At 41.6% G+C, this 25131-nt stretch overlaps 1 protein-coding gene across 1 annotated transcript in view; it reads right to left on the bottom strand.

Annotated features, from left to right (window-relative positions):
- The window catches only part of adgrb3 (adhesion G protein-coupled receptor B3), a gene marked incomplete at its 5' end in the record, with an annotated part of 110280 nt that overhangs the window by 38879 nt on the left and 46270 nt on the right, over positions 1 to 25131 (bottom strand). Inside the window, 10 exons of the mRNA XM_084561149.1 lie at positions 968 to 1076; positions 3736 to 3804; positions 5707 to 5901; positions 6946 to 7052; positions 12907 to 13008; positions 13604 to 13768; positions 15555 to 15719; positions 16440 to 16604; positions 21830 to 21991; positions 24581 to 24691. Coding sequence (XP_084417275.1) covers positions 968 to 1076; positions 3736 to 3804; positions 5707 to 5901; positions 6946 to 7052; positions 12907 to 13008; positions 13604 to 13768; positions 15555 to 15719; positions 16440 to 16604; positions 21830 to 21991; positions 24581 to 24691 — 1350 coding nt within the window. The remainder of the gene's footprint in view (positions 1 to 967; positions 1077 to 3735; positions 3805 to 5706; positions 5902 to 6945; positions 7053 to 12906; positions 13009 to 13603; positions 13769 to 15554; positions 15720 to 16439; positions 16605 to 21829; positions 21992 to 24580; positions 24692 to 25131) is intronic.

The following is a 25131-nucleotide window of genomic DNA, read 5'->3' as shown; positions in this document are numbered from 1 at the left end:
ACGCGCTCACATACGCTCGCATGAATAAATCAAGACCACATTTCTATTATTCCATTCCAGTAGGACACCACCCTGAGTACGAAATGAAATGCCATAGAGACCTCAGATCATCCAAGAGGCTGCACGACAGAAGCTAAAAGAGCCCGCGGCGACGCTGGGGAAGAGAAATATTGCTCACAGACTCGTATCCAGAGATGATTTTATAATCTGGACAAAAATCAGTGTAGCAGAAAAGCTCATTACAGCTGCAAAGAATAACTTGTGATTTCACTTCCGATTTTATAGCCCTTTATCAGACTCTCCCACGCTATGTTTTTGCCATGACTGCTATGTCACAAGGAACCGACAAACAATCTCTCTTTTATTTTTTTAAGCTGCTGCACTACAACTGAACACGCTGTAGGGTACGCTCAGCTAATCAAGTCTTTCTCTGCAGCGCAATGCAGCTTCAGACGGAATAATTTCACCTTCAAGTCGGTCATAAATATTACATTTTTATTATTGTACACGAATGGATAAACAATGGCTAATTAATAAAAGCCGCCAGAAAATCGTCTACTGGACGACTTTAAATAATTCTTAATGTTTTAAAATGTACCTGTGAAGTTTATTTTGTGTGATCAATGGCTTGATCATCATATAATGTCTATCCATACTTGTGTATTATTTATTATTATATCTATTTTTTATTTCTGCATAAGAGCACTAGTCTTGTGGGAGTTGTATTGGATTGGCTGTTAAGTGTTTTTCAAAGGAATTTAGCACATCAAGACCACAAGATCAGTTTTAATCACCACTATTGATTTGCAGTAATTTTACTCCCCCACCTTAACCGCGTGCCATTTACCCTAAATTAATGAAAGTTGACACAAGGAGCAGGGAGCAGAGGACTGGGATTGTCGAGCAGAAGTAAGCGCTGGGGCGTGCTCGGCGGCTGTGGGGAGAAAGCGGGTTAATTTGTTCTCACCCAGGTTCCCAGTCATCAGATAGGCGTTGTGGAAATCCTTCATGCCCAGCCCGACGATGTGGATGAACTCCTCTATGACCTGCATGAGCTCCACTGCTCCTGGGTAGATCTAGACAAAAATGACGAGGCGGTTTTTGACGTTGCTTCAATTATCTAGCAAATCTAGCAGTAACAATGGCAGTGTAAAAGAAAAAGGTAATAGGTCAAAAAGACATATTAGAGATGAACATGTAGCATGTAGTAAAACATAAAAGCTGCAAAGTATATGAACAAATATCATACAAATTGAACAATTGTTATCCAATATGTTATTCAAAGTTATCCAGATCATTGTATATCTAAGAATATAGCCAAAAAAAAGCGACATTTGTTTTTGTATAGAGGTAAATGTATAATTTTCTTGAATCCTGAGCAAATTTTATTGTTTAATTCAATTCTTTTGCATAATTTTGTGTAATTTTCCACATAGAGCGAAATCAATTAGTTGATCATTTGACTCAATTGAGTGACTCACTAATTGTGACGCGTTTTGTTATATTCTGATTCTGTTTCTAGATCAGCGGCTCATTCGATCACGATGATATTTTAGTGCCGATAATAATTAAGCATAACTTGCAGCCCTAATTGAGCCGTTCATGCGACATCAGCATCAAAGCTGTGACCACCGGGGCTTTGCCAGCACAGTGGCTGGTTGGCTTCTCTTCTCGAAGGCCCTGCCAAGTCAAGGGTGATTGCCCCGGTTCATGTGCTGCTTCGTGGACATCAGCAGCACTCAGTGACAGAGCGTAGAAGCAGGGATTCAGCACCGCGGACAGCTCCGCGGCTCCAGTCAGCTCTTTTCCTCCCCCGAGTCAATAAATCAAACGCACGTTAATCCGATAAATGACCTTTAAAGGATTTGACCGCTGCCAATCTAGCCGCGGTGTGACAGGAGCGGCTTTGACTCCGTTTCAATTCTGAGTGGGAGCTGTTCGTACAAATATTATGGCAGGACGAATGTGTTGAGCGCACGGGCGATGATGTCAGGCAATTAGAAAGGCATCTGAGTGGCATTTAGCAATTAACACCTCACTCTGAGCTGATATTCAACAAACACCTGGGGCAGGTATTTCCCTCCTCTGTAACACCTTGTTCTGTGCATGTATGTGTGTTTGCACATGACTCTGCATGTGCCGCCGCCGCCGCTAAGGAGCCAGGCTAGCGGATCGGTGATGCTGAAGTCGAGAGCCTCTGACACAGCAGAGTGAAAGCCATAGTGGGGGAGAAAAGCACATCACGTCGCCCCTTCCGGCATGTCTGACGCAGAGTGCAGTCATGCTCATTCGGCTGGTCTCCATGGCAACCGGGCGATGTGAAGGCAGCACAGGGAAATGGCTGCAGTGGAGGTTCTGTAGACAGAGCTCTTCCTTTCCTTTGCCATGGTAACAGTGACAGGAGGTGAATATATAGTGATCTCCGCACAAAGCCAACTCTGCAGCCAGTAAAACCTCATAGGGAGGTGTTTCATGTGAGCGTTTCCGACGTCCACTGGCCGAGCTCGGGAACACTCATTAATGCAAGAGAAGCCAGCAAGTGAGAAAAAAAAAAATGTTTGACTGTGAAGTCCAAGCATCGCCTGTTGGAATCAGACGACGTCGATTAGCCACTTGGTGGAAGGAGGAAATTGGAGTAGCACATTAATATCTCCAGAAATAATTAATTATGTCACACATCTCTTCTGGGTGTTCAGTCACACAGATGACTTTTCGTATATCTGTATTTCCTCTGATCCGTCTGCCCCTGTTTCTGATGCATTCCCGCCGCCGAAACGATTTGTTTGCGCGCTCCTCTCACCGACAACGCGCCTTTACGGCCTGCCAAACTAAAGCTGCAGTAAGTAAACACCTAATTACTGCCTGCACAGACAGCCAACACTGGCACTCTTAAAGATGACTGAACGGCCTGTGCTCCCCAAGCATCTTAGCTGAAGTCAGGTGTGGAGGGGGGGAGAAAAAGAAAAAAAAAGAGAGATCTGACTTATTTCGAGGCATCACTTCAGTCATGTGTCGGCGCAGGTGACACCTAATTTAAGTCAATTTACCGGTGAAGGTGACAACAGAGCAGATGCCCTTTCCAGACTTGCAGTCCTCGCAGATGGTATCTCCGTCAGAGTCTGGATGTGCGTAATTTCGGGGTTCAGGTATTCTCAGAAAACGGTGGCAGTTTTGAAAACAACACATCTCAAGCTGGGGGGGGGGGACAGGAAGCCAATCATGGATAAACACAATGTAGAAAAAAGAGGGCTGCTCTGTGCTTAAATTTAGAGCAGCAGTGATGCCCTCTATGCTGGAGCTGCTGCGCTGTGTCAGAAAGGGAATTAAGTCTCGGCTGCACGGGTAATGAAACAGTTTTTATTTCTCTGACAAAATTCGACAATATCCAGTAATGGTTTAATCACGAACGGCTACCGTGATCTGTATCAGCTGGGTGAGACAATGTGTGTGCAGGCGTAGTGCAGCCTCAATGCTTGGACAGCTTCTATGGCAGTGCTGCTGCCACCAAGTGGAGCTCTGAGGAACTGGTTTTCTAAATCAGGCCAGATGTCACACCTGCTAGATGACCTCATATCACACGTGTAACGTTATCTTAAAAGCAGCCCGACTTTTTTTTGCTTTATCTCGGCCATTCAGATGGAGTCCCTGTAAACGGGCTTTGAGGTGAATTTTGAGGCAAACGGGCATTCTCGCAGCAGCCTGAATTATTTACCAAGCGTGCTGCCACATTCTTACCTTTTGAGCGTCTTCCCATTTCTCCTTATTTTCCTCCTCCAAGAGGTTGCTGATGATTTGAAAGAAGTTCTGTGGAGATGATGAAAGGGGAAATACGTAACACGCCCACACAAGTATTACAGGCACTGCAGCAAGATTTTTTTTTTAATGTATTTTATAAATCATGACATAAACAGCACCATTATGGATAAATCTACTGATATTTGTGATTGCTGGATTTCTATAAGGTGATAATCGTCGTCCCTGCAGGGCTCAGCATCGCCTGGAAATTTGCAGCCGAAACCGTGATGGCAAATGATAAGAGGAGAGATTGAATGTGCGCTTGAGCTCTGACAAGAAATACACCTTGAACCTCCTGCAGCTTGCAGCAAACACGCAATGCTACGGGAGAGAAGCACAAGCCGCAATCAGAAAATAAAGATGAAAGGGAATGTTTGAGCAGCTGTGTGGATTGTCTTCTTCGGCAGTGAAGAGCAGAGGCTGCTTGGGGTGCATGCCTGCAGTAGTAATAGGACCCCTGTCTGATCTTTAGCCTTGTTATTTCGTCTGGTCTACAGTGCGCCTGAGGGAGTGGCTCTCTCTCTTGACACAGGCTATCTTGTTTTCTACTTGAATGCTTATGCTCCCTCTGGTGGTAATGTGCCCACTTTAACACTGCATTAGCGCAGAGACACACGGAAGGGTTGGGCTGGCTGACTGCTCTCCTGTCTGCCCACACACTATAGCGCTCCCCTAATAACCAGAGACAGGACGCTTTCCTCGTCTCATAGATTTTCTACGGTCGGAATATCGGCTGAATGGGGCCCCGAGTCTCCCCATGCATGGCCGGCGCATTTGGGTTTCATATCTGCGGGATATTAGAAAGAGCACACGCCTTATGCCCAGTGGAAACCGTTGATGAATGTGTGTAAAACCAGCAGAAAACGAGCAGGAAAGAGCATCCCTGACATTTTGTAGTCCAAATATCACCGCGCTTTGGAAGTGCATAATTAAGTTTGGCGATTTTAATTATCCTAACCTGAAGCGCAAGATGTACCCCAATTAAATTTTCTCTCACATTCCCAAAATGCTCAAATTGTCATATAGTCAAGCAGTATAGTTCGGTTGTTTGCCCTTTCTTTATGCACTTTTAGTTTACTTTCCTCTGTTTAATAACTGGAAAATAGCATACCACCTGACAATACGGACATCTCTTCATATTTAATAAACTAAAAGATGAGCTTACCAGTCAGCAGATTTAACTGAACTTTCACGCTGTAAACCATATACTAGTTCTACTTTTACACAGAAAATAGCTGCAGGAAAAGACTCATATTTTTCAAATTTCCTGGCTCTGTTGCTTGCATCTCCGTGCAGAAGAATGACAACACAACAACCTTAACATGCTCACAAAGCCAGATTAGAACCTCCCAAACAACGGGTAAAGGAGAATTAGATCTATCAGCAATGCGCAAGCGATGCCGAACAGAAGCTTCGGCGTCACCGCCACAGCTCCCTCCATCATATTTAGGTCACTTTAAAAAAAAAAATAGCATGAACCTAAAACGACGTATAAAAAAACATAACGCGTACGCAGGGCGGCACAAAGAGGCCTTAGGAGAGTGTCTTTGAAAATGGCACGGCATAAATTGTCTTATTGGTGATGGAGACGGAGCTTTAAATCTCCATAATCTCCATCATCCTATTGACATAAAGAGGATCAAGACTGCAGTCAACCCTAACATGATGAGATGAAAAAGCTTAGGATGTGGAGGAGATCTCCTGATACAATAAAGCCATCGGCTGCTTTTTTTAATTTTTTTTCCTAGCCTTTGTGTTGTTTGTTGCTGATTTTCAAAAACGTGTTTTCACATATATTGCGGAGTTCGTAGTAAAATGTAGGAAGCGTTGGTGTTATCCCGTTAACTGTTTTACCAAAAGAAACACATTCGGCTCGATTCGTGTGCGAAAACAAATCGGACGTCCACTTACTTGCACATCGTCCGACGACGGCTCATAGCTGGCCCTCTTGAAGGTCTCCGTGACATTGCGGAGGATCTCCACTGAAGACAGCAGATCTCCAGCGTAGAAGTTCCTCCTCTGGGTGAGGTCCAGCAGGTTCTTCGTGACCTGGGACATCCCATCCCCCGCCAGCATCCTCTGGCCCTTCGCAAGGTGCCCCTGAACCTCCAAAAACAGGAGAAGAAAGAACTTGGGGCATCGGTGTCCTCAGCCGGTTTGCCAGACGCACACTAAGCTACACATTTGGAGTAAATGGAGTGCGAAAAATCAGGAAGAAAGACTCCACTCTCTAAGGCCCTTTATGTGACGCTTATATCTAAGCTGGGCCGAAATGTATTCTGCCTCGCGGATGTTTTGAAACGAGCCAATATGAATAAAAGAGTTAACTGGAGCAGAAGGCACACATTTAGGCAGAAATTGCACAGTGAAATGACATCTCACATCATTGCACAGGGTTTATGTCCATAAATACACGTTCACAGGTGCGGCGCTATATGTGCTATCTCAGCTCTTCTGAATTATTTTATTTTTAAAAGTGACGGAGAGTCACAAAAATGACCCATCCTGGCGGAAGCGCCGCTGCGGTTCCGGGCCAGAGGCGCTCAAAGGAAATCTTTTATTTAAAACGGCACAATGAAAAGAAAATATCTGAGTGTGATTAAAATGCCTCATCAGACTAGCGATGAAAAAAAAAAAAAAGAAAAAAGGACGAGAGAGAGTTCACATCCGGCTCTCGAGTTCTCAGATTTTATTTCCAGATTTAGTTTCACTGTGTTATCCTGTTTTGTTTTAATAATTTGCTCGCTATGCTTAGTTTAAATGGGCTTAAATGTGTTCTTATTTATTGTAGCTAATCCCAATGTGAGGAGGCAGGTGAGGACTAAGTCTTCTATCAATGCTGCAGAAGTACAACACTGTAAACAGTAAGTACTATTTTCATTCGAGCGTACAAACACAGATGAGAACATGCCAGAAACTCTAAATCAAACAGTACTTGGCGAGGACCATTCATTAAAAAGAAAAAAATGGCAAAATCTGTATTTTAATTTGCTCCTCTATTGAAAGTGCTTAATCTTTGGCTACACTGTGATGAGAATGGGTGGAGAGGGGGGGTTGGGGGGGTGGGGAGGGGGAGTGGGAAACACTGGGGAGGTAATTTATGATGCATTGGAAACAGAGGCTGTGAGAGGGAGCTGACTTTGCACCTACTGATTGCTGCAAGTATCTGAATTCATTTGTTATGCATCGAGCATAGCTGGGCTGCTCCCAGAAGGCCATACCGCGGTGATCCAAAGAGCAGCGTCGACTAGTGGTGCCTGTGGAGGGGAAGGAGGCAGCGACAGATTTGGAGAGGGGAATCAGCGAGGGAGGGATGAGAGGGGAGATGAGCAGAGAGCATATAAGGAGGTGGAGGGGATTAAGACCAAAAGGAGAGGCAAGAGAAAGGCAGATGGAAGAGGCAGGGAGGATGGAGTTGGATACAGGAGGAGGAGAAAAAAAAAAAGAGGAAATATGTTAATTGTTTTCACAGGAGACTTGCCCATCAATCACCCGTTAAAGTTTGCAGGGGAGTTCGAGCACGTTATAGAAAGAGGAGCTGGAAGGAACTGTTTTATTAAAATTATGACACACTCCAAAAGATTTTAATGTATGCTCTGCGTGCTGTGTTAATACAACCTACAGCTGCTTATTCAAACACGCAGCCGCTCAGCTGTGATAGCTGTCAGGCATTTAAACAGCGATCCCTAAATAGCAGAACCACCCAATATCCGCCCACATTGCCGCGTACATCCTACATAGGAGTCCAACATCGCACCTTCCCAGCTGTCGACCCGGTGGAGTGCACTTCACACATCGCCCCTCCACTCCAACACAGGTGCTTGACATCCCGAGGAAAAACTCCCACAGTACAAAACATTTCCCCCGGCATCCGTGCTTCACATAAAGCCTTCGCTATCTCTTGTTCTCTTTCTCTCTCCCTCTCGCTGTCTTTCACACGTTAACACACACAGACAGAGAGAGATCAAAACCACTCCTCCTACGCCCACCCCATCTCCTCCACAGCTACTACTTGGTGATATGCACTGTGAGTGCACACACAGCGGCGTTGTGTGCCGGGAGCGCCCAGGCAGCGCCATGAGACAACCCAGAGGGCAGTCGGCGAGGCCAACTGCTTTACACTGTGCTGAGCATCTGTCTCCTTCAAAAAAACGGCTTTACCTGGTGGGTTTATTTACTTTCATAATCCATACCTCCTACTGTTGAGGATGCCAGCAATCAAAAGAATACCTCCACATATCTATCTTTCAGATGCTCGAATAGGTGCTAGAAAGTGTATTCACTTGGCTCTGATGTCTCTTTAAGGGGAATTACAGTTTTTTACAACCTGGACCTTATTTCTGGCATAAAATACGATCGTTTACTCACCCATATAACTTTGGTGTCATTTGGAGTCGTCTTCGTCTTATTTAGATCCACGTATATCCATATAGTGGGAGTGATTGGGGCACCGAAATGCAGCCTCTAAATAACGCATTATCCGCCGCGAAACTCGTTCATTTCACCAATATTTTGTTAGGATACACTAGTGTTATTCCCCGTTGAGTCCGGAGTTACCTGTTATCTATTCGCGGACATGCAGCGTTTTTTTTGTTCTTTGGCCAGCTGTTCCTCTCTCTGCCTCCACATCCTCCTTTCAACGAGCTCCTCATCCAAAACGGTAAGGACGTCCATCATAAACAAAGTCGTCATCCACAACCTCAGAATCGGAAAAATATTCAGCCATGTTGCAAAAAAATAGCGGTAGCAAATTACAGGCAAACAAGCCGAGCGTCGCGGATGTGAGTGGGCGCTCTCAGATGACATCATCCAGGTCAGAAGTTAGTAGATCAATCTACAGACCCCGGATAAAGACAACAGGTAACTCCGGACTCAACAGGGAATAGCACTAGCGTATCATAACAAAATATTGGTGAAATGAACGAGTTTCGCGGCAGATAATGCGTTATTTAGAGGCTGCGTTTCGGTGCCCCAGTCACTCCCACTATATGGATATACACAGATCTAAATATCGTCCGAACGACTCCAAATGACACGAAAGTTATATGGGTGAGTAAACGATTGTATTTTATGCTAGAAATAAGGTCCAGGTTGTAAACAACGGTAATTCCCCTTTAAAGCCATTATAAACTGGCAAAAAGATAAAACTGTAATTATAATATTCAAGAACGATTTGAAATCTGTAATTGTAAAAGTTTCTGAAATATGCATGTGACTCTTGTCTATGCACTGATTTGAAAGATCACAGGAGGTATACTGACGATGACCACCCCCCATTAGTACGGTTGTGAAGCTTTAAGTCAGACCGAGATCTAGCTGTCACCATGTTGTTGTTTCGTTATTTTTTTTTTCGTTTTGTTATGTTGTTTTTTTTTGCGTCAGACATGTCCATATTTGGACGAGTGGAAGAGTGACTGGTGAATCTGATTGAGAGCCCGAGGACAGCTTGTCAATCACCCCAAGCCTGGCACGTCAATCAAACCTGGCGCGCCAACGAACAAAGCTCTTTTTGATGCTCAATATTTACTTTTTCTTGGAACTATTCTCTAAAGGACCACCGGCAGTTCATACCAACCAGAAGCAGTTCATTTAGCTCATGACTTAACCTATTGCCAGTATTTTATGAGAGAAGATGAATATTTTTGAATGGGAGCCAATGGTGACCGCCATTGGTATTACACACTCAGCGGCACACAGAAATATTTAATTTACATGATGACAGTTGTCCTTCTGATGACCTGCTTTTATATTAATATTGTACCGTATGATGCTCCACTTTTAATGTGAACTGAGCTTAACTTGAAGGCACAAATCTCCCAAGGCCATTTTACATTTTAATGTGAAATTTCTCGACAGTAATTCATACTTCTATAACCAAAAAAACAGGATTTTAGTAAAAGGTAAATGGTTGTAGTTTATTAGGAGTACAAAATAAAACCTAATACCACACTTGTGCCATTTCATAATAAATAAATGTCCATCGAAGGCGCTAACATGCATGACTGAGTTTAATTTAAAGAAGCTTAACCTACTTAACCTACTCATTTATTAATTTAACAGATTTCTTTCTTTTTATTTATGTATTTTCCAGTTATTTCAGAGACCTTCATTAATCTGTCATCTGTCCGTGCATCCTCTAAGTATCAAATATAGGTCAGTGGAGATGAGCTTGATCAAATCCGACATGTCTTTGTATACAGTCTCCTCAGCTCAGGTAGCGTGAGAGGAGAATTTGTATTCAAACTGTCTAAATCAGTGTTTACTGACCGAGGTGTCTGAGATAAGGCGTGTCTAAAACAAAAAAAAACACTCCTTGAGAAGGATTTTTGTGAACCTGAATGCAGTCCCGCAGAGGAAAAACAAAATAAAAATCCTTTCGATTTTATTTAGTTCATAAGACGAATGAAAGTCACTAAGTTGCAGTGAAACATCTAAACAGCAACGTTATGAAAAATCTCAGCACAATAAAAGACTAATCGCCTTCATTCTAACGGCTGGCGTCTAATTTATTTCTTCTTTCTGTTTTTTTTTTTTTTCTTTCTTTTTCCGCTTTAACCTGCGTGGAGTTTGTTTAATAGCCTGTGGTTTCGCCGCTTTAATTGCTCCCTCTTTCAGCTGGAAGACCTGAACTTTAATTGAAAATTGCGATTTGAGGCTCTCATTACACGGACGCATTTAAATAGCGTCTCGTGAACTTTTAGATGCAAAAACCTCTTCCACGCAGTAACCTCAGGCGTCGGTGGAGTAAGAAGCTACATGTAAAATCATAAAATACACAAAGAAGATATCCATATGTAATAATAATAACTACATGGCTTCAAGTTTTCATCAAATACTAAAACATACAGGCTATTAATTTATATTTAATATATAAAAATAAGATATATAAGACAAGAAAAATGTAAGCTCAGGAAACCCTGGGTATTTTTATTCCCATTTCACACAGTATCTACAACTGAGCCAGTCTGTATATATATATCTTAAAATATATCGGTTTATCCTCCTCTGTTTGATTCGGTGCGAACAAATTCATCTGCTGTTTCTATGCATCCTCTCGACTTTTCCTCCCTTTCCCGCCTCTGGTGTTAGTTGTCACCCACGATGGCCGAGGCCGAGCTGACGGCCCTGCGCTGTTCCGGTGATGACCTTGACTATGTGAATATGGTTGAGTAGGTGCTGAAGCCCCCCCACTAATGCCTTTGGACGCCCCGCACACACAGTCACGCCGCAGTCGCGTTGCATGTTTTATTACGCTGTCTTATCTGATCAATATTTCATCTTTTTTTTTTCTTTTTTCCCCTTACCTCGCTCTCAGCGGCACATTACATATCGGACTTTCCCGGGAGGAGGAGGAGGATTATCTCTGAGGCATTTCTTTTAACGTTTTTCCTCATTGTGCTTGACCTTGATCTAATTGCAGGTCAGGGGGTCGGGAAGCGTCGTTTTTATTTATGGTTTCATAATGCATGCTTTCTGAAACCGCTGACACTGGAACTCTGATTAATGGCTTTACAAGTAAACTTGACCTGACCTGAACTATTGTCTATCATGATCTTTTTTCCAGTGGTCAGTGCCAGCTTCGACAAAGGGGATGCAGTGGGCTTAAACATGTAATGTGTGATGCATAAATGCATACTGTGCATCCGGTGCTCACAGAGTCCAACGCTGACAATCGCCCAAGGACTAAGTTTTGATTTTATTGCCAACTAACACGTCGCGCTGACCTACGGGGAGCGGCAAGAGCGTATAATCTCTGGAACGGCGTCCAAATTCTGCTGCACATTAGGAAAAAAATAAATAAAACATGAGGGATAAATTAATCTTTTGTGTCCAAGGATCACTAGAACACAAGAGCCAACTGTCTCATCGTGTCTGAAGCTGGCACATAAAGAAGCCTTTTGGTGTTAAAGAAAGTCTTTATTTCCAACGGCAAAATCACACACACACACACAATCACACACACAAGCCCTCGCTGCAGGCTGGAAATAGCTTCGTAGTGCCAAACAGTTATTAGCCATAAAACTAATGTCAAGCCAGAAAGCTAATGTCATGCTAGTAAATCTGACTCCGCGTAACTTTGCTGCAGGTGAGCCATCTGTGAATGACAGCGTGTTTGCAACTACATCCACTTAGCCGGTTGGATGTTTTATGGTCGCGGAAGAAATGTCTTTTCAGAACACCAGACTGTTTTCACCACAGCTCGCTGTGTCAAACCAACATGTATTTTTAGCATCCAACAGCCGCTCATTGTCCTGTTGTGTGTTTGTCAGCGAACTGACCTTCTCCTTAAGCAAGGTAACGTGTATCGCAGCAGATTTATCAGAGGTTGCATTCGTTCTTATCCTCCCTGCATCCGCACCCCCCCTTATCTTCTTTTCAAGAGTGTAACATAACTTGCTTTCTTATGCACATGTTAAAGCTCCCGCCTAATGCCTGAAAACAGACCGCGGCGTGCCTCTCTCTCTCTTTAACGATGCCCTCAGAATCACAGCTACCATTTTTCCCACTCAGCGCACTGGCTGACGGGTGCAGCCATAAATTACAATACTGCGTGTGGAAATGGAATGAATGGATGCGTCGCTTCTTCTCCTCAGATGACGAAGCACGACTTATCTGGCACTAGATATAGTTTTTTTTTTTCTTCTTTTTATGATTGTGACGTTTCGCTGACTTTCGTCCACACTCAAAAAATATCACGCAGGCAGCTTACAAAGCAAAAGGCTTGTTGAATAACTTCTATAACTTCTGTCCTCATATTGCAGCAAAACTGATGCTGTGACACCGGTGTAAAATCGCAGGGACTATTGCAGCCGTTGGAAAACAACCACTCCCTGAAACTAAGCCGAATTTAGGTCAATCAATCACACTAGAGTAGAGTTTAGGCTCAATTCACATCATATTAAAATGTACTCCACCACTTTGCAGCCGTTCTCTTTTTATTTTACATCAGATGGATCACTTTTTATCTTAAGGGAATGAAGACAGGCAACAGCAATTAGCAGTAATAGTAGTAGGACAAGCCCAAATGAATCTACGCAAAACGAATCAGCGACGGCAGAAAGAGAACCAAGACAATGCTTCTATTTTTGTGCATGTTGCTCGTGTCCTTACCCGTGGCGTTGGGCGGGCATCTGTTAAAGGCCAGCTCTCCTGAAGGGGTCCGTCTCCACACCATTGACACTGCGTAGTCCTCGGGACAAATCTCATACGGCGCTGAAGAGCAAAAGGAATACAAGTGTTGCTTGCACATCAATGCAAAGAGTATTTTAGTATTTCCACTGTGATGCAACTATTTCTTCGCGTTGCATTGAATGGAGGTATGGAAATATAGAACATCAAAGCTGTACACTGTCAGCGAATATGAGTAGTGTCATTTAAAGACTGAACTAAAATGTACCATCTTCTTAAGTCCCAGCTTTTGTGAGTGCAACATAGTTATATTAGTTGAAAAAAAAAAGGTTTTCATGTTTTTGTGGAATACTGTTTTCTTTACTTCAGAGAAAATAAGTGTTAAGGGACTTTATGTCTAAGGCTTCACTTCACAAAGAGATTACTTTAAAAATCGCACAATAAGCCTCGATGATACCATTTCCCAGTGGGTCCCTCACCAGTGTTTTAATTTCTTAATTTACTGGGGCATATTCATAATCAATCATCCACCTATCTGAATCTCCTCTGCGCACTCCGCTTTAGCCGATCCTCGATAACGAGACATGTCATTCACTCTCCACAGAGATAATTATCCCTCCACTATCATTTAGCTTCTCTGCGGCCTCCCAGACTTAAGTCTTATTATCCTCCGGCTCACCTGGACAGCGCTGGTCGCTGCACTTTCGAACCTCTTCTCCGGTTCCGTCACACTGTTGCCCAGTCACAGCTGCCCCCTGACACACCCGGGCTCGCCTCTGCCATCCGCCGTCGCAGGATTTAGAGCAGCCACTCCAGGGACCCCAAGGATTCCACTGGCCATTAGCTAAAACGGAATCATTCTCAGTTAGAAACACACACTCAAAGAAAAAAAAAAACCAGCATATTAACTAAAAGGATATCCAATGTTTAGCTTGAGGATTTCTTTTAATTAATGTGTGATATCTGAAATTTTGAGTGCTTGTTTTTGCTCTTCATGCATTTAGTTTGTGGATGCAGTTTGTTGGCAATATTGCAAAAATCAATAAGATTACTTTGAATAATCAGGAGTATGTATATTTTACGGCTAAAAAAGCTGCTCTGAGTGGTGATTAATCCGCATCGCTTTGCCAATATTGAAGCAAATTTATGCTGAAGTTTCTAAAACCGGCAGCATGTTTTATGCCCTTGTAATGAACACAGTTAAACCGTGCATTAGACAAAAAAACTGGAAAAAGAAAAAAAAAAAAAAACAGATGCTCCCCTTCAGCAATGTAGTAAATCACATGCCCTTGTCTGAACGGAAAAGGTGCAACGCCCCGTGAGCAGGAAACACGCTCCACTCTCATTTTAACCTCAACTGGCCTCCACCTTAACATGTATGGGCATATTTCATGTCCTACAACTAACCTCTGTCAGGAGTGCTTCCAGAGGAAAGGGAGGAGAGAAAGCATCATGACCTGTTGGCTAAAACTATCTGGCGAGACATTGATCAATTCCCGGTAGGCCCCGGCGACTGTGCACGCACCCCGGCAGCTGATTCCTCAGACAGATGCATGCTCATGTGTTTCAAAGGGCTCCTTGTTCCAGCAAACCTCAAGAAATTCTTTCAATTTCAAAACAAATAGCATTGATTTAAAATCCTGCAGAGGCCTTTATTGCAGTTATTAGGCAGTTTTTGACTTGAATCAACTTTTATTTTGTAGTAACGGACTGTTGCCTTCCTGACAAAAGTTCTGGTTTTGCCTTGAACTCTTTGCCTCTGGCAGTCATCGACATTGTGCTGACTAGTGAAATGATGGATTAGATTGTGCCGTCTCACTAATGTTTGATCTCTCACCTTGGAAACAAATAAGAATTGCTAAACAGGTAGGCCTCATTAAATGAATAAATTGCATAATGCATCCTCTCATTGTGAGCAAAACAACAGTATCCCCTTCATCATCATAATAACAAATTAAAATTATGCATTCACGCGCATTCGTTAGCTATTTTAGGGGCTGAATAGTCCATAAGGTTGGATGACTGGTTACACAACACTTGGACTGACTTTCAGAAATAGAAAGAAAAAAAACACGCGCCACACACACACACACACACACACACACCAGTGAAATACTGAATAAAAATGTAGCTGTTTTACGCTGCTGCAGCGAAAATTGCATCAGGAGATTAAGAGAGTGCTCAGACCCTTCACATGATCAGACAATTCAAAGCCTGATCGAGACCACTAAGCTGACATCTTTGAGCCTCTAATACATCTGTGATGTTGACAGACAGTTTGGGAAGCAAACCCTGCATTATGTGAAAGGCATACAATATATCTAACTGGATTTTTCAAATCCAATTGATAGAGCATGGTCTTAAACATTATTCTTGATTCTTACATCGCGGCTTTGATTCTTGCTGCATGGCTGCTCAGCGCGCCACAGAAAGAGCGGGAAAGCGCAGTAAAATCAGCCTCTACGCTCAATGTGAAGTTTATAGGAACGATCGTGGTACTTATGATTGTAATGATGATGATGATCAAATGGGACGGGCTGTTCTTCGTCGCTCTCTCTTCCCTGTTTCAAATCATGATTTTGAATTTAGACATCAAAGCGGATATGGAATTAAGAGGCTCAGGATTTTACCTGTGCAGTCAGGATTATGGCACTCTCTGCTCTCTGCCCAGTGACCGCGACACTCAGATCCCCCATGGGCGGCTGCTGAGCACTGCCTGGTCCTCTGCTGAGTGCCATTGGCACAGGTCACCGAGCAATCGCTCCAAGAGCTCCACTCCTGCCACTGTCCGTCCACTGAGGCACCAACCACAACCCAACAAGCATGTCCCAAGTGAAGGGAAAAAAAGAGGGCAGACAGAAATGGGAGGAGATATTCAGATCACTATTCTCTCTCAGATTGGATGCCAATAAAATAAGTGGAAAGCAAAAAATGACATGGCTACCAGCTGGGTTTCTAATCTGTTTTTTTCCCCCCCTGCAGGCTAGAATTTCCCAGAATAACTCAAAAGTCAAAAGCAGAACAAAACACAAAAAGGGTAAAGTATAATCACAATAAGGTGCATATTGAAAGTGTCAAAAGCTCAAACTGCAGAAACAATTTTTTCCCTCCCTGGGCAGAGGAATGGCATCTGGAGTTGAGTGGTTTTCACTGAATCTCTCACCAGAGTTAAGCTAACATTTACTGGGTGGAAAAACTCATCTTTGCTAATCTGCTTACCATTCACAGGCAACTGCGGGTAAGTGATTTTGACGTCAGTATTACAGTCTTCACTCTCAACAGGGTTTCCTAAACCGCATTATAGCGTAAGCACAATTACTTTAAATAAACCCCACATTTGGATGGATTAGTCATTTTTATTTTTTACTTACCTTTGCTGTATCAATTAATCATTGTGCAGCTATAGAACTTTTCATGATCATGTTTATAATTTTACCTTTACATTCCTTTAATTTCATGCCACCATGAATAATTGTTTATATGTTTAACAGATTTAGATAGCAGACAGATTATACCTGGGCATAGGGCTATGTTGCAAAGCTTAGTCTGGGTCTCAGGTCCATCACAAGCCCTGCCTCCATGCTGGGGAGGAGCACACATCCTAGTCCTAGTGCGGTGACCTCGGCCACATGTGAATGAGCACAGGCTCCACGGTGACCACTCCTCCCATACACCGTGTACTGCGGGCACAGAAAAGGCGTCAGGCCTAATCAATGTCTCTGTCTCTGTTACAGCACAAACAAACCCCCCTCACAAACTGCACGGAGCCATAAAGGAAATAAAATCAATCAAAATAATTAGCAACACAAGCTAATGTAAGTGAAACACTGAGCACGCAGACAGAGTGGGGCTTCGCTGCGTCTCTGCACATTCATCATGCGCGCGGTAACCACACGTGCTGCTCCACGAGCGGCGCTTCGTACGGCAATAAATGTACGGAGCGAAATAAAAACGACAATCTCTCTTTCACACGCCAGTTTCAAGACAACACTAAGAATCCCGACTCTCTAACCCAAGGTAAAGGTTAGGAGCAGCAGGTCTGCACAGTGTTACACTTTGTCGAGTCTTCTTGGTTGACTGGGGATCTAATAGCAGTGGAGCTTCAGGTTAATCTGGGTTGACAGTGGTTCTGGCAATCTGTCATTACACTAACATAGTAATCATGGCTATACACAAAGCAGACAGCCCGTAACCTGGTTCCAGACCTCTGAATAACTGGAGACGTTTTACATTTTGTCAAGTGATTGATAATGAAAAGGCCTTTGAGACTAAATACCAGGCAAGATGGTCCAAATCCGAAAGGAGCTTATTGAAAAAGGTTCTTTAATATGTTTCATGTGATGTTGAATATGCCTGAACAATTTCTGGTAAAATACCAGTAATTTCCTCTTAATTAAATGAATTATAAATCTAATTTTATGTCTGTAGCATACCGTTATTTTTGACAATTTATTTTTTATTGTTTTCTCAGAGTGAAAATGTATAAATTGGAAAAATACTGTAAAACAGCAAAAGTGAGAAGCATTTTTCTTTCTTGCTTTCATTGCGGATCATAAACGTGTCCTTTTTTCCTATAAAACATTTATTCTGCTAAATATTACGAGACTGACAGAAGTTTCAAACCATCATTGTTTTTCCCATTTAATTGAAAACCATAGCTGGCAAAAGGCATCGTACCTCTTGCATCTTGGTTCGCGTGTAAGCTTAACTGGGTTCTGGTTGACAGATGGTGAGTCTTCACAGAACTGCAGAGAATATTCGCTATTGGCTCAAAGTTTTACTTTGGAGAGAGAAATATGGAAATCTGAGAGGCAGACAGAAATAAGACACCTCCTGTCTTGTCTTGGCAATAGCAGCGCTCCTAAATGTACACAAAGATTTCAAGTGATGAACACATTTTCCTCAAGATGTAAAGGTTTAACTCCTGATATTAGTTTCTGAAGCAAGTGTTGGATTCTCAGCATAGAGGGTTTTTACGGATAGAATTAAGGCCCAGAATGAACTTTAATGTGACTGAAATTGTACGACATCCAATGGAACATACTTCCTAAAGTCTACTGCATATATTATATGCTGTGAACATGCAAAAAACATCATAGCTGCAAAATCCATCTTTTCTTCTGAGCCATGATGGCGCACAGGGAATTGCAATAGGATTAGCAGACTGAAACTGATGCGGCTGTGCATTTTCACTCATTAAGAATTTTGTGGTGTTTTAACACTGAAGAACAAAAGTATAAAGGGCACAAATTGGTTGAAGGGGACACAACATATCTGGTGGCTTCTTATCATCGTTTGACTGCAAATAGGCCATGAGATCTTCAAAATGTATGTCCGACTATTTTGTCCACGGGGAATTGAAGACTCCTCTTCAGAAGGTCACAGCTTGTGCAGGAACATAAAGCCCCCGCGGTACAATATTTGGATCTCAGGATCAGATGTAGAGTAGTGGGATCCCGGGATCAAGCCCATGGTCCGCCAAGAGGGAAGCTACCCCGTGTCCCAGCCCCTGCCTCTAGGCGCTGCTTTGATGCTCTTAGCTAAGTGTCCCGTGGTGGCTAAAGCATTTACTTTGAAAATTTCGACTTCAAAGCAGGCAGTCACCACAGCTAGCGATGATAGAATAGGAAACCGTTTCTTTGTGCAATTTATCTCTGAACTGTGGCCATGAATTACAGGGATGGCCATGCGCAATCGTACGCTAGGGGTGAAATTCTTGGACCAGCACAAGATGGTGGACAAAGCTATTACATTTGCCAAGAATGTTTCCATTAAAACGTAGCAAACTCTGATTCTTTGGTTTCTCCTACCCTTCACTGGAAGGAAGTTGAACCTTTTTTAACTCGATAGAGTGCCTCTTGTGTTTGCCTATTTTTGCCGTACAGTTATTTATTGTTTGAGTGCTTTCTCTAATGACACATTGCTGTTTGGAGTAGTTTCCATTATTGCTGTGCAGTAGGTTTGCTTTTTACATGGCCAGGATGTACAGTAATTCAAAAAAGAAAAGCCATTTATCAGGTTATTATCACATTTAAAATGCCTTAAAGTGAGTCCAAATCACTTTTTTTTTTCCACAATTCACCATCAACATTTGTTTTTTGTTTTTTTATATTTGTCAATAAAAAGTGTCTTCACGTCGGCTTTTCTTTATCTTCTACTTTTTTGAGGGCATCATCTTCATGAAGCTGGCAATAATGCAATATTTTTATTCTTCACTTCCTAGTGTTCTGCTCTTCTTCTGTTTTATTTCCATGCTGATTTCTTATTTAGGAAGTTGTTGGATTGAAGGAAGTTGTTTTTTCCTAAATGAAAATATCATTTGATGTGTGTGCAATGCTCAATAGAGAAGACCTTAAACACCGTTCCTCCATGTTATAACTCCTCTGTCATCCAAAACCCGCTATAAACATACACAGCATCCAAACATTTGACTGTGGTTTAAGCGTTGCTTTCAACAAAACTGACTAGAGGTGGTATTATATTTTGAAAGAAACAGCTGCTTCCGCTTCCGCGTTTGCGTCGCATCGGGAATAACGTGCTTGCGCATGCTCAGTTGAAGGTTCGTTTACCTTGCGTTGCTAGGTGGTTAAGTGGTTGGTGGATATGGACAAGACTAAATGTTTGTGTCTAAATTAAGGAACAGGCTAACCCAAGATACGCAGTATTAAGATTCAAAGTGTGTTGTTCGACACTTTGGATGAAAAAAACAAAAAACATACACTGTGAAAAGTTTTCTTTTGATAGAAATATTACCTAAATACAAAATTAAAGGTAAGTTAAGCTAGCACTTTTGAAAGATTTAGCATATGCTTGCTTTATTTGTTTATATGCCTGACTTGGTATTTGTGTCACAACTGTGGAATTGAGTGGCATTTATAAATATAACTCACTCTTTAAACACAACAATAACAAAAGCTAGTTTTGGCTAAAGTACTACTTAACAGTAGTCCTGTATTTGCACTGTTTGTTAGCACTACATGTTAATCCTGTGCAATAGCAATGTTCACTATTATGAGATTTCCCATAGACTGGGCTGCTTTCCTTTTGCTCAACAGAGCACTAAAACTCAGGAGAAAAACAGGGAGCTCTGTTGGTTGGGGTTTTAAAGGCACTCAGTGATTCAAAGGGAATATTTTTATAAAGCAGAAATGTTGCCGTATGTTGACAGGTGCATTGTGTTGCATTCAAACTACAGTGGAGGCTCAGAAATTCCAACAGACTGATCTTTGCTGCAGCTCCCCAAAACATGGCTCAACGATGATGCTGATGTTGTCGCCGATGTTAACTAAAAGGTGAGGTAAGTGATGTGTTGTTTTTGTTTGGCATTCTGTATTTTGGGGATACCCTTCCCTGTCGGCATGCTACAGACGGCCTAAAGAAATCGATTTGTCTGCCATTTACAGCATAAGATATATACTGCGTTTCACGTTGTTCTGTGCCCTGCAGGATTTGTTTGTACTAGTTTGCTAGTCAAGTAAAGTTACTTCTGTATCAGCTTTATTTTGAGGAAAATAACAACTTCTGCAGTGTGATCCCAGTGCTAGGTTTTTAATATAAGTATGGAAAGAGAAGAAGCCTCATCTTTCAGATATTACAGGCAACGCAATTTAATAACACTGCAGGACTACAGTACATTTGATACGGCCTAAGTAAAAACCCACCAAACAGTTCACTAAATTAGACATAAAAAAAAAAGACCCAGACTTTTGTTTTCTTTAAAATTGAAAAGCACTAACGCTCTTGTGAGTAAAGTCAGTACTGCAAAAGTTTCACAGCAAGTTTTTCTGTTTTAATATGTTTAATAATGTCTGGTTCCACAATAGGCCACGAGCCTAATGCCTGCAGGTTTTGAGATATATTGAGGACAATAATGAATTCACAAGGGCAGCTTTGTGAGGTTTGGCTCAAAATTAATTGTTCTCCGTGATAATTAATGCTTGTACCTGAAAAATTTTTCTTTCTTTTTTTTTTCTTAATTGAGGGGGTTTTATGCAGCCTGCTCTTAATAATAACGGCCATACAGGAGTCACATCAAGGCTGGTATTTAGGCAAATGCTCTTTTGCAATGATTCATTCTCTCTCTAGCTCTCACTGTCCACGCACGGCAAGCGAGTGACCCTTTTGAAGATGACAAACTTCCCACTTACACACGCCACTTCTGAAAGAGAAGTACTGTACCTCACAGTTCAGAACGTCAGAGGATGCCGCTCGCAGTATTTTTGATCAGCTGTTACAATTACCTACGAGTTTGTGATGCAGTCTCTGGAGCACTACCCTTATCAGCGCCATCAAATGTCTTGACTAAACATGAGCGCAGAATCTCATTACTGAATCAACATATTTGTCTCTGTAAACAATTCCAAAAATGCATAATGGTGACTTGTGACACGCTTCCTTAGCAGATGCATACAGACAAACATTAACGCGCTGCAGTCACCAGTCAGAAAAGCATCTGATGCTGATACCTGACTGCCAGTGACTCATCTGCCATGCCATCATGGGTTGAGGAAGAAATGCCTTACAGCATGTTTGAAGAAACGCTGCCAAGCTATTTTAAAATGCGCAGTTGACCTTCAAGAAAATGAAGCTGACGCCGTATCGGTATCTACTGCTCCCTAAGCTCCATGCAGATCCACATGTCATTAAACCATTTCAATGCTGATGAATTGCCTTACAGTTAAATGAAATGGAAAACACAAAAGTGATAATGAAAACAAAACAACATTCACAAAATAACACCAAAGGAAGAAATCATTAGATTCATAGATTCAATAATCACTGCAAAAAATGATGCTTATACATTCTTAAATAGACACAATTGAAAGATTTGTTAAAACAGAACAACACATTTCCTCCCATATAAACAACAAGACATTTATATTCAAGAATCTGCGGCTAACACTACCTGGACAAGGGGCAGTGTTATTGCAAACCCTTGATTCTCTTAAAGGGCCGCTGCAGTGTGTTCCGTATGGTGAGACACATGTTCTTGTTCGCACCTGCGACCCTTGACCGCATGTTACGGAGCATGAGCTCCACTGGGACCACTCCTCTGCACCTGATTCACCTGTGTGGGAGAAGGGTGACACTAGTTAAATGCAGCAATATGGTCCTAGGGCACGGCTTTACGGGGCAAGGTGGGCAAGCTTGAGTAATATGGGGAGGGGCCAATATGAGTCAGGTGAGGTGGGATCCTAAAGATTTGCAAAAACACTATTATACAGCGTAGACTACCTTTATGTGATCTTTGATGAATACTGAATTTGTAGTGTTATTCTTCTGACTATTGATTTCATTTGCATGCAAGCACAAAAGTGTTTTGTGCTTGCAATCACTGAGAGTAGTTGCATCAACAACAATCTCTGTAGTGTAGGAGAAAAGTGTAATCAGCCTTTTTTTTTTTACAACAAATTTAAATGTGTATTTATGCAAAGATCACAGATCAAGGCATAGCTATGATTCTAAAATAAACATTAGGGTTACATCTAAGTCTTTCACTTCATTTGAATAAGAAATAATTCATGCATTTCAATAAAACTCAACAATATGCTTAAACAAAATGAGAAAATCGTCATAAACAAACAAAATTTCATAAGAACATGGTGACATGCAAGGAAGGCGACGTCGGAGAAAATAAAATGGAATTTAATGGGTGTTAGTTCTGAGAGAGGTCTTAGATGTGGATTCCCTTGCACTGCAGCAATACTAGTCTAGTTTCCTTGACAACATTGGAGCAAATTCTGTGTTTTAGACAATGGTTTTAAATGTTTTTTTTCTTTCTTTTTTTCTTTTTCAATCCTGTCTTAACCTGTTAACTCCCTGGGGTGGAGGGAAATGGGGAGGTTAGCTGTCTTTATTCAGCAGATCACAGCCATTTTTTTGTGCATGTGAAAGTGGCTCGGAGCAGACTGTCTTCAGTGCGGTCAAATACCAATTGCGAGAGCCGAGCAGGGAACGATACAGGCAGCGTTTAAGCCACGGAATGAAAATAGCTTCTGTTTCTATCGCCTGTTGCTCTTTGCAGAGACTTCGCAGTTGTTTAACTCTGCGTGTCAACTTATTATATTATCATACTCCTGACATTTGGTATCAGATTAGTAAAGGACCATAGTTGTTAAATTCATCTGTAGTTTAATTTCAGGTTAAACTGAAAAGATGAATAGGAAGAAACAGCACTGAGCTTTTCAATCTTCATGATTCGAAAGGTACCAAAAAGCCATGAAATGCTAAATAAAGCTCTACATTATGATGAGGCAGAGGGGTGATATCCAAAGCCATGATAGCCTAAATGGAAAGAAGAATAAATTATTTGGTGACGAGTGAGTGGACAATCAAATTCCTACATGAGAGTAGTCACCGAATAATTGATGTTTGATTATGTTAAACCCTCAGGTGGAGTGGTCATTTTCTTTGAGGCTTTTATGTATCAGAGAAATAATTTAATACAAAGATGAATATTTTCAATTGCAGCTCTGAATACATTTATGTCATTGGAAGTCATCAGATCATATCAGGTTTTTTTTTTTTTTTTAGCACAGTATGCTAATAGGTTTCTCAGCATGGACACGTAGCTTCAGCCAAATAGGGATCTTAACCCTGCCCTTAATTTTGTAGATCATAAAATAGACTGAAAGGTGGATCAATTTGTTAAATGAGGCAGTACAGGGAGAGTAAATTGTGTGAGAATGAGAAACAGAAAAGCACAGCGATGCGACTCGACAGGGAAACAACATACCTACGGCGTGGGTAAAATGGAGAGGAGTTAATGAGTGTATGTTAGTACTGGCATGTATAGTGTGTCTTAAATTAAAAATGTAATGGCAGGAAAGGAGGTTCTTAAACAATGACAGCAATTTAAATGGAACAACACGTGGAAAAAATGAAACATTTCCCCAAAATTAAATGAAGAATAAAAAGAAAAAAATCTAAATAAGCAGCTAAATCTGAACCCACACACTGAATAAAATGTTCTTGGTTCATATATAATAAAACAAAAGCAACTAGGAACAAATAGATAACAAATTATATAAAAAAATGAAAGCAAAATAAAGTTGAATTGACTTTTATTTTGTCTCACTACTCTCCGATTTCATTAAAAACGCTAAGGTGGTAAGGTTGGAAGATCCATTATGAATTTAGGATCATTTCAGTTTTAAATTTTCCGGATGCTTTACTTGATTATGCCACATAGCTTCTTCTTTTTCTTTTTATCTCGAAGGGCAGCATCTATCTGTTCAACTTTTGCCAAGTATGTGTTTCATATTTGGCTAAAGGGGTGGGGTTTTTCCTTTATCGAATGACATTTAATTTATTACGCCATGGAGGTAATGATTAACTACATCAGGGCCTTAGTTTTAAACTGCTGTTTAATTAATGTTCTGTGAATATACTGTATGAGCAATCCACTTGCCAACTCACTATGTGACAATAAAACAAACAGACCCACAAAACCCAATTATGCTCTATATTCAAAGCAAATACTCGCAGAGAAATGGGAAATTTATCTTCCTTGTTCATATGTGGCAATAGAGAATGAGTAGGAAAAATAATAATGCAAAACATTTCCACTTAAAAGGTGCAGTACAAGAGAGAGCATGCATGATGAAATTAAGTTTAGTTAACAAAATAAAGTAAAGAAACATAACTATTGTATTACCAGTTTGTGCCATAAATTTAGCAGATTCAGCTTGCTCCTGCAGGGCCTTTGTGTCATGAACTGATCTTGGCCGCTGACTTTTTACTGTATGCTCTCCGATCATTCCATATTCTATGGGACAAAATAGAGGTTCATATGAAAGCTAGGCTTAAACATGATCTTCTGAGAACAAAAGCTTATTACATACTTTTTTCAGAAGGTACGAAGCAACTGCAGTACATGGCTAGAAACAAAGACCACACAAGTTTGTATTTAATTTGTCCTATTCTCTATGGCATAGAACAATGCAACGAATTTATAAGGGTGAGTTGGAAGTATTAATTGAGCTTGAAAGCACAGCGCAGACACATAGCAAACATGCAGATAAACTCACATTGTATTTTCTTTTAAGACTCTAGCACTTCAACAAACCAGCTCCCTCCCTCCCCCTCTCCCCCTGTCCCTCCCTCCCTCCCTCCCTCCCTCCTGCGCACCCATAAAAGAAAAGAAAAATAAATGAAAGTAAAAATGTGTAAGCCATCAGAAAGCCACAGAGGAGGGGGTCATGGACA

This window comes from Chelon labrosus, assembly GCF_963514085.1.
Source record: "Chelon labrosus genome assembly, chromosome: 15".
Taxonomy (NCBI): Eukaryota; Metazoa; Chordata; class Actinopteri; order Mugiliformes; family Mugilidae; genus Chelon; species Chelon labrosus.
The sequence above is the reverse complement of the archived record's forward strand: the minus strand, read 5'-3'. Positions and strand labels throughout refer to the sequence as shown.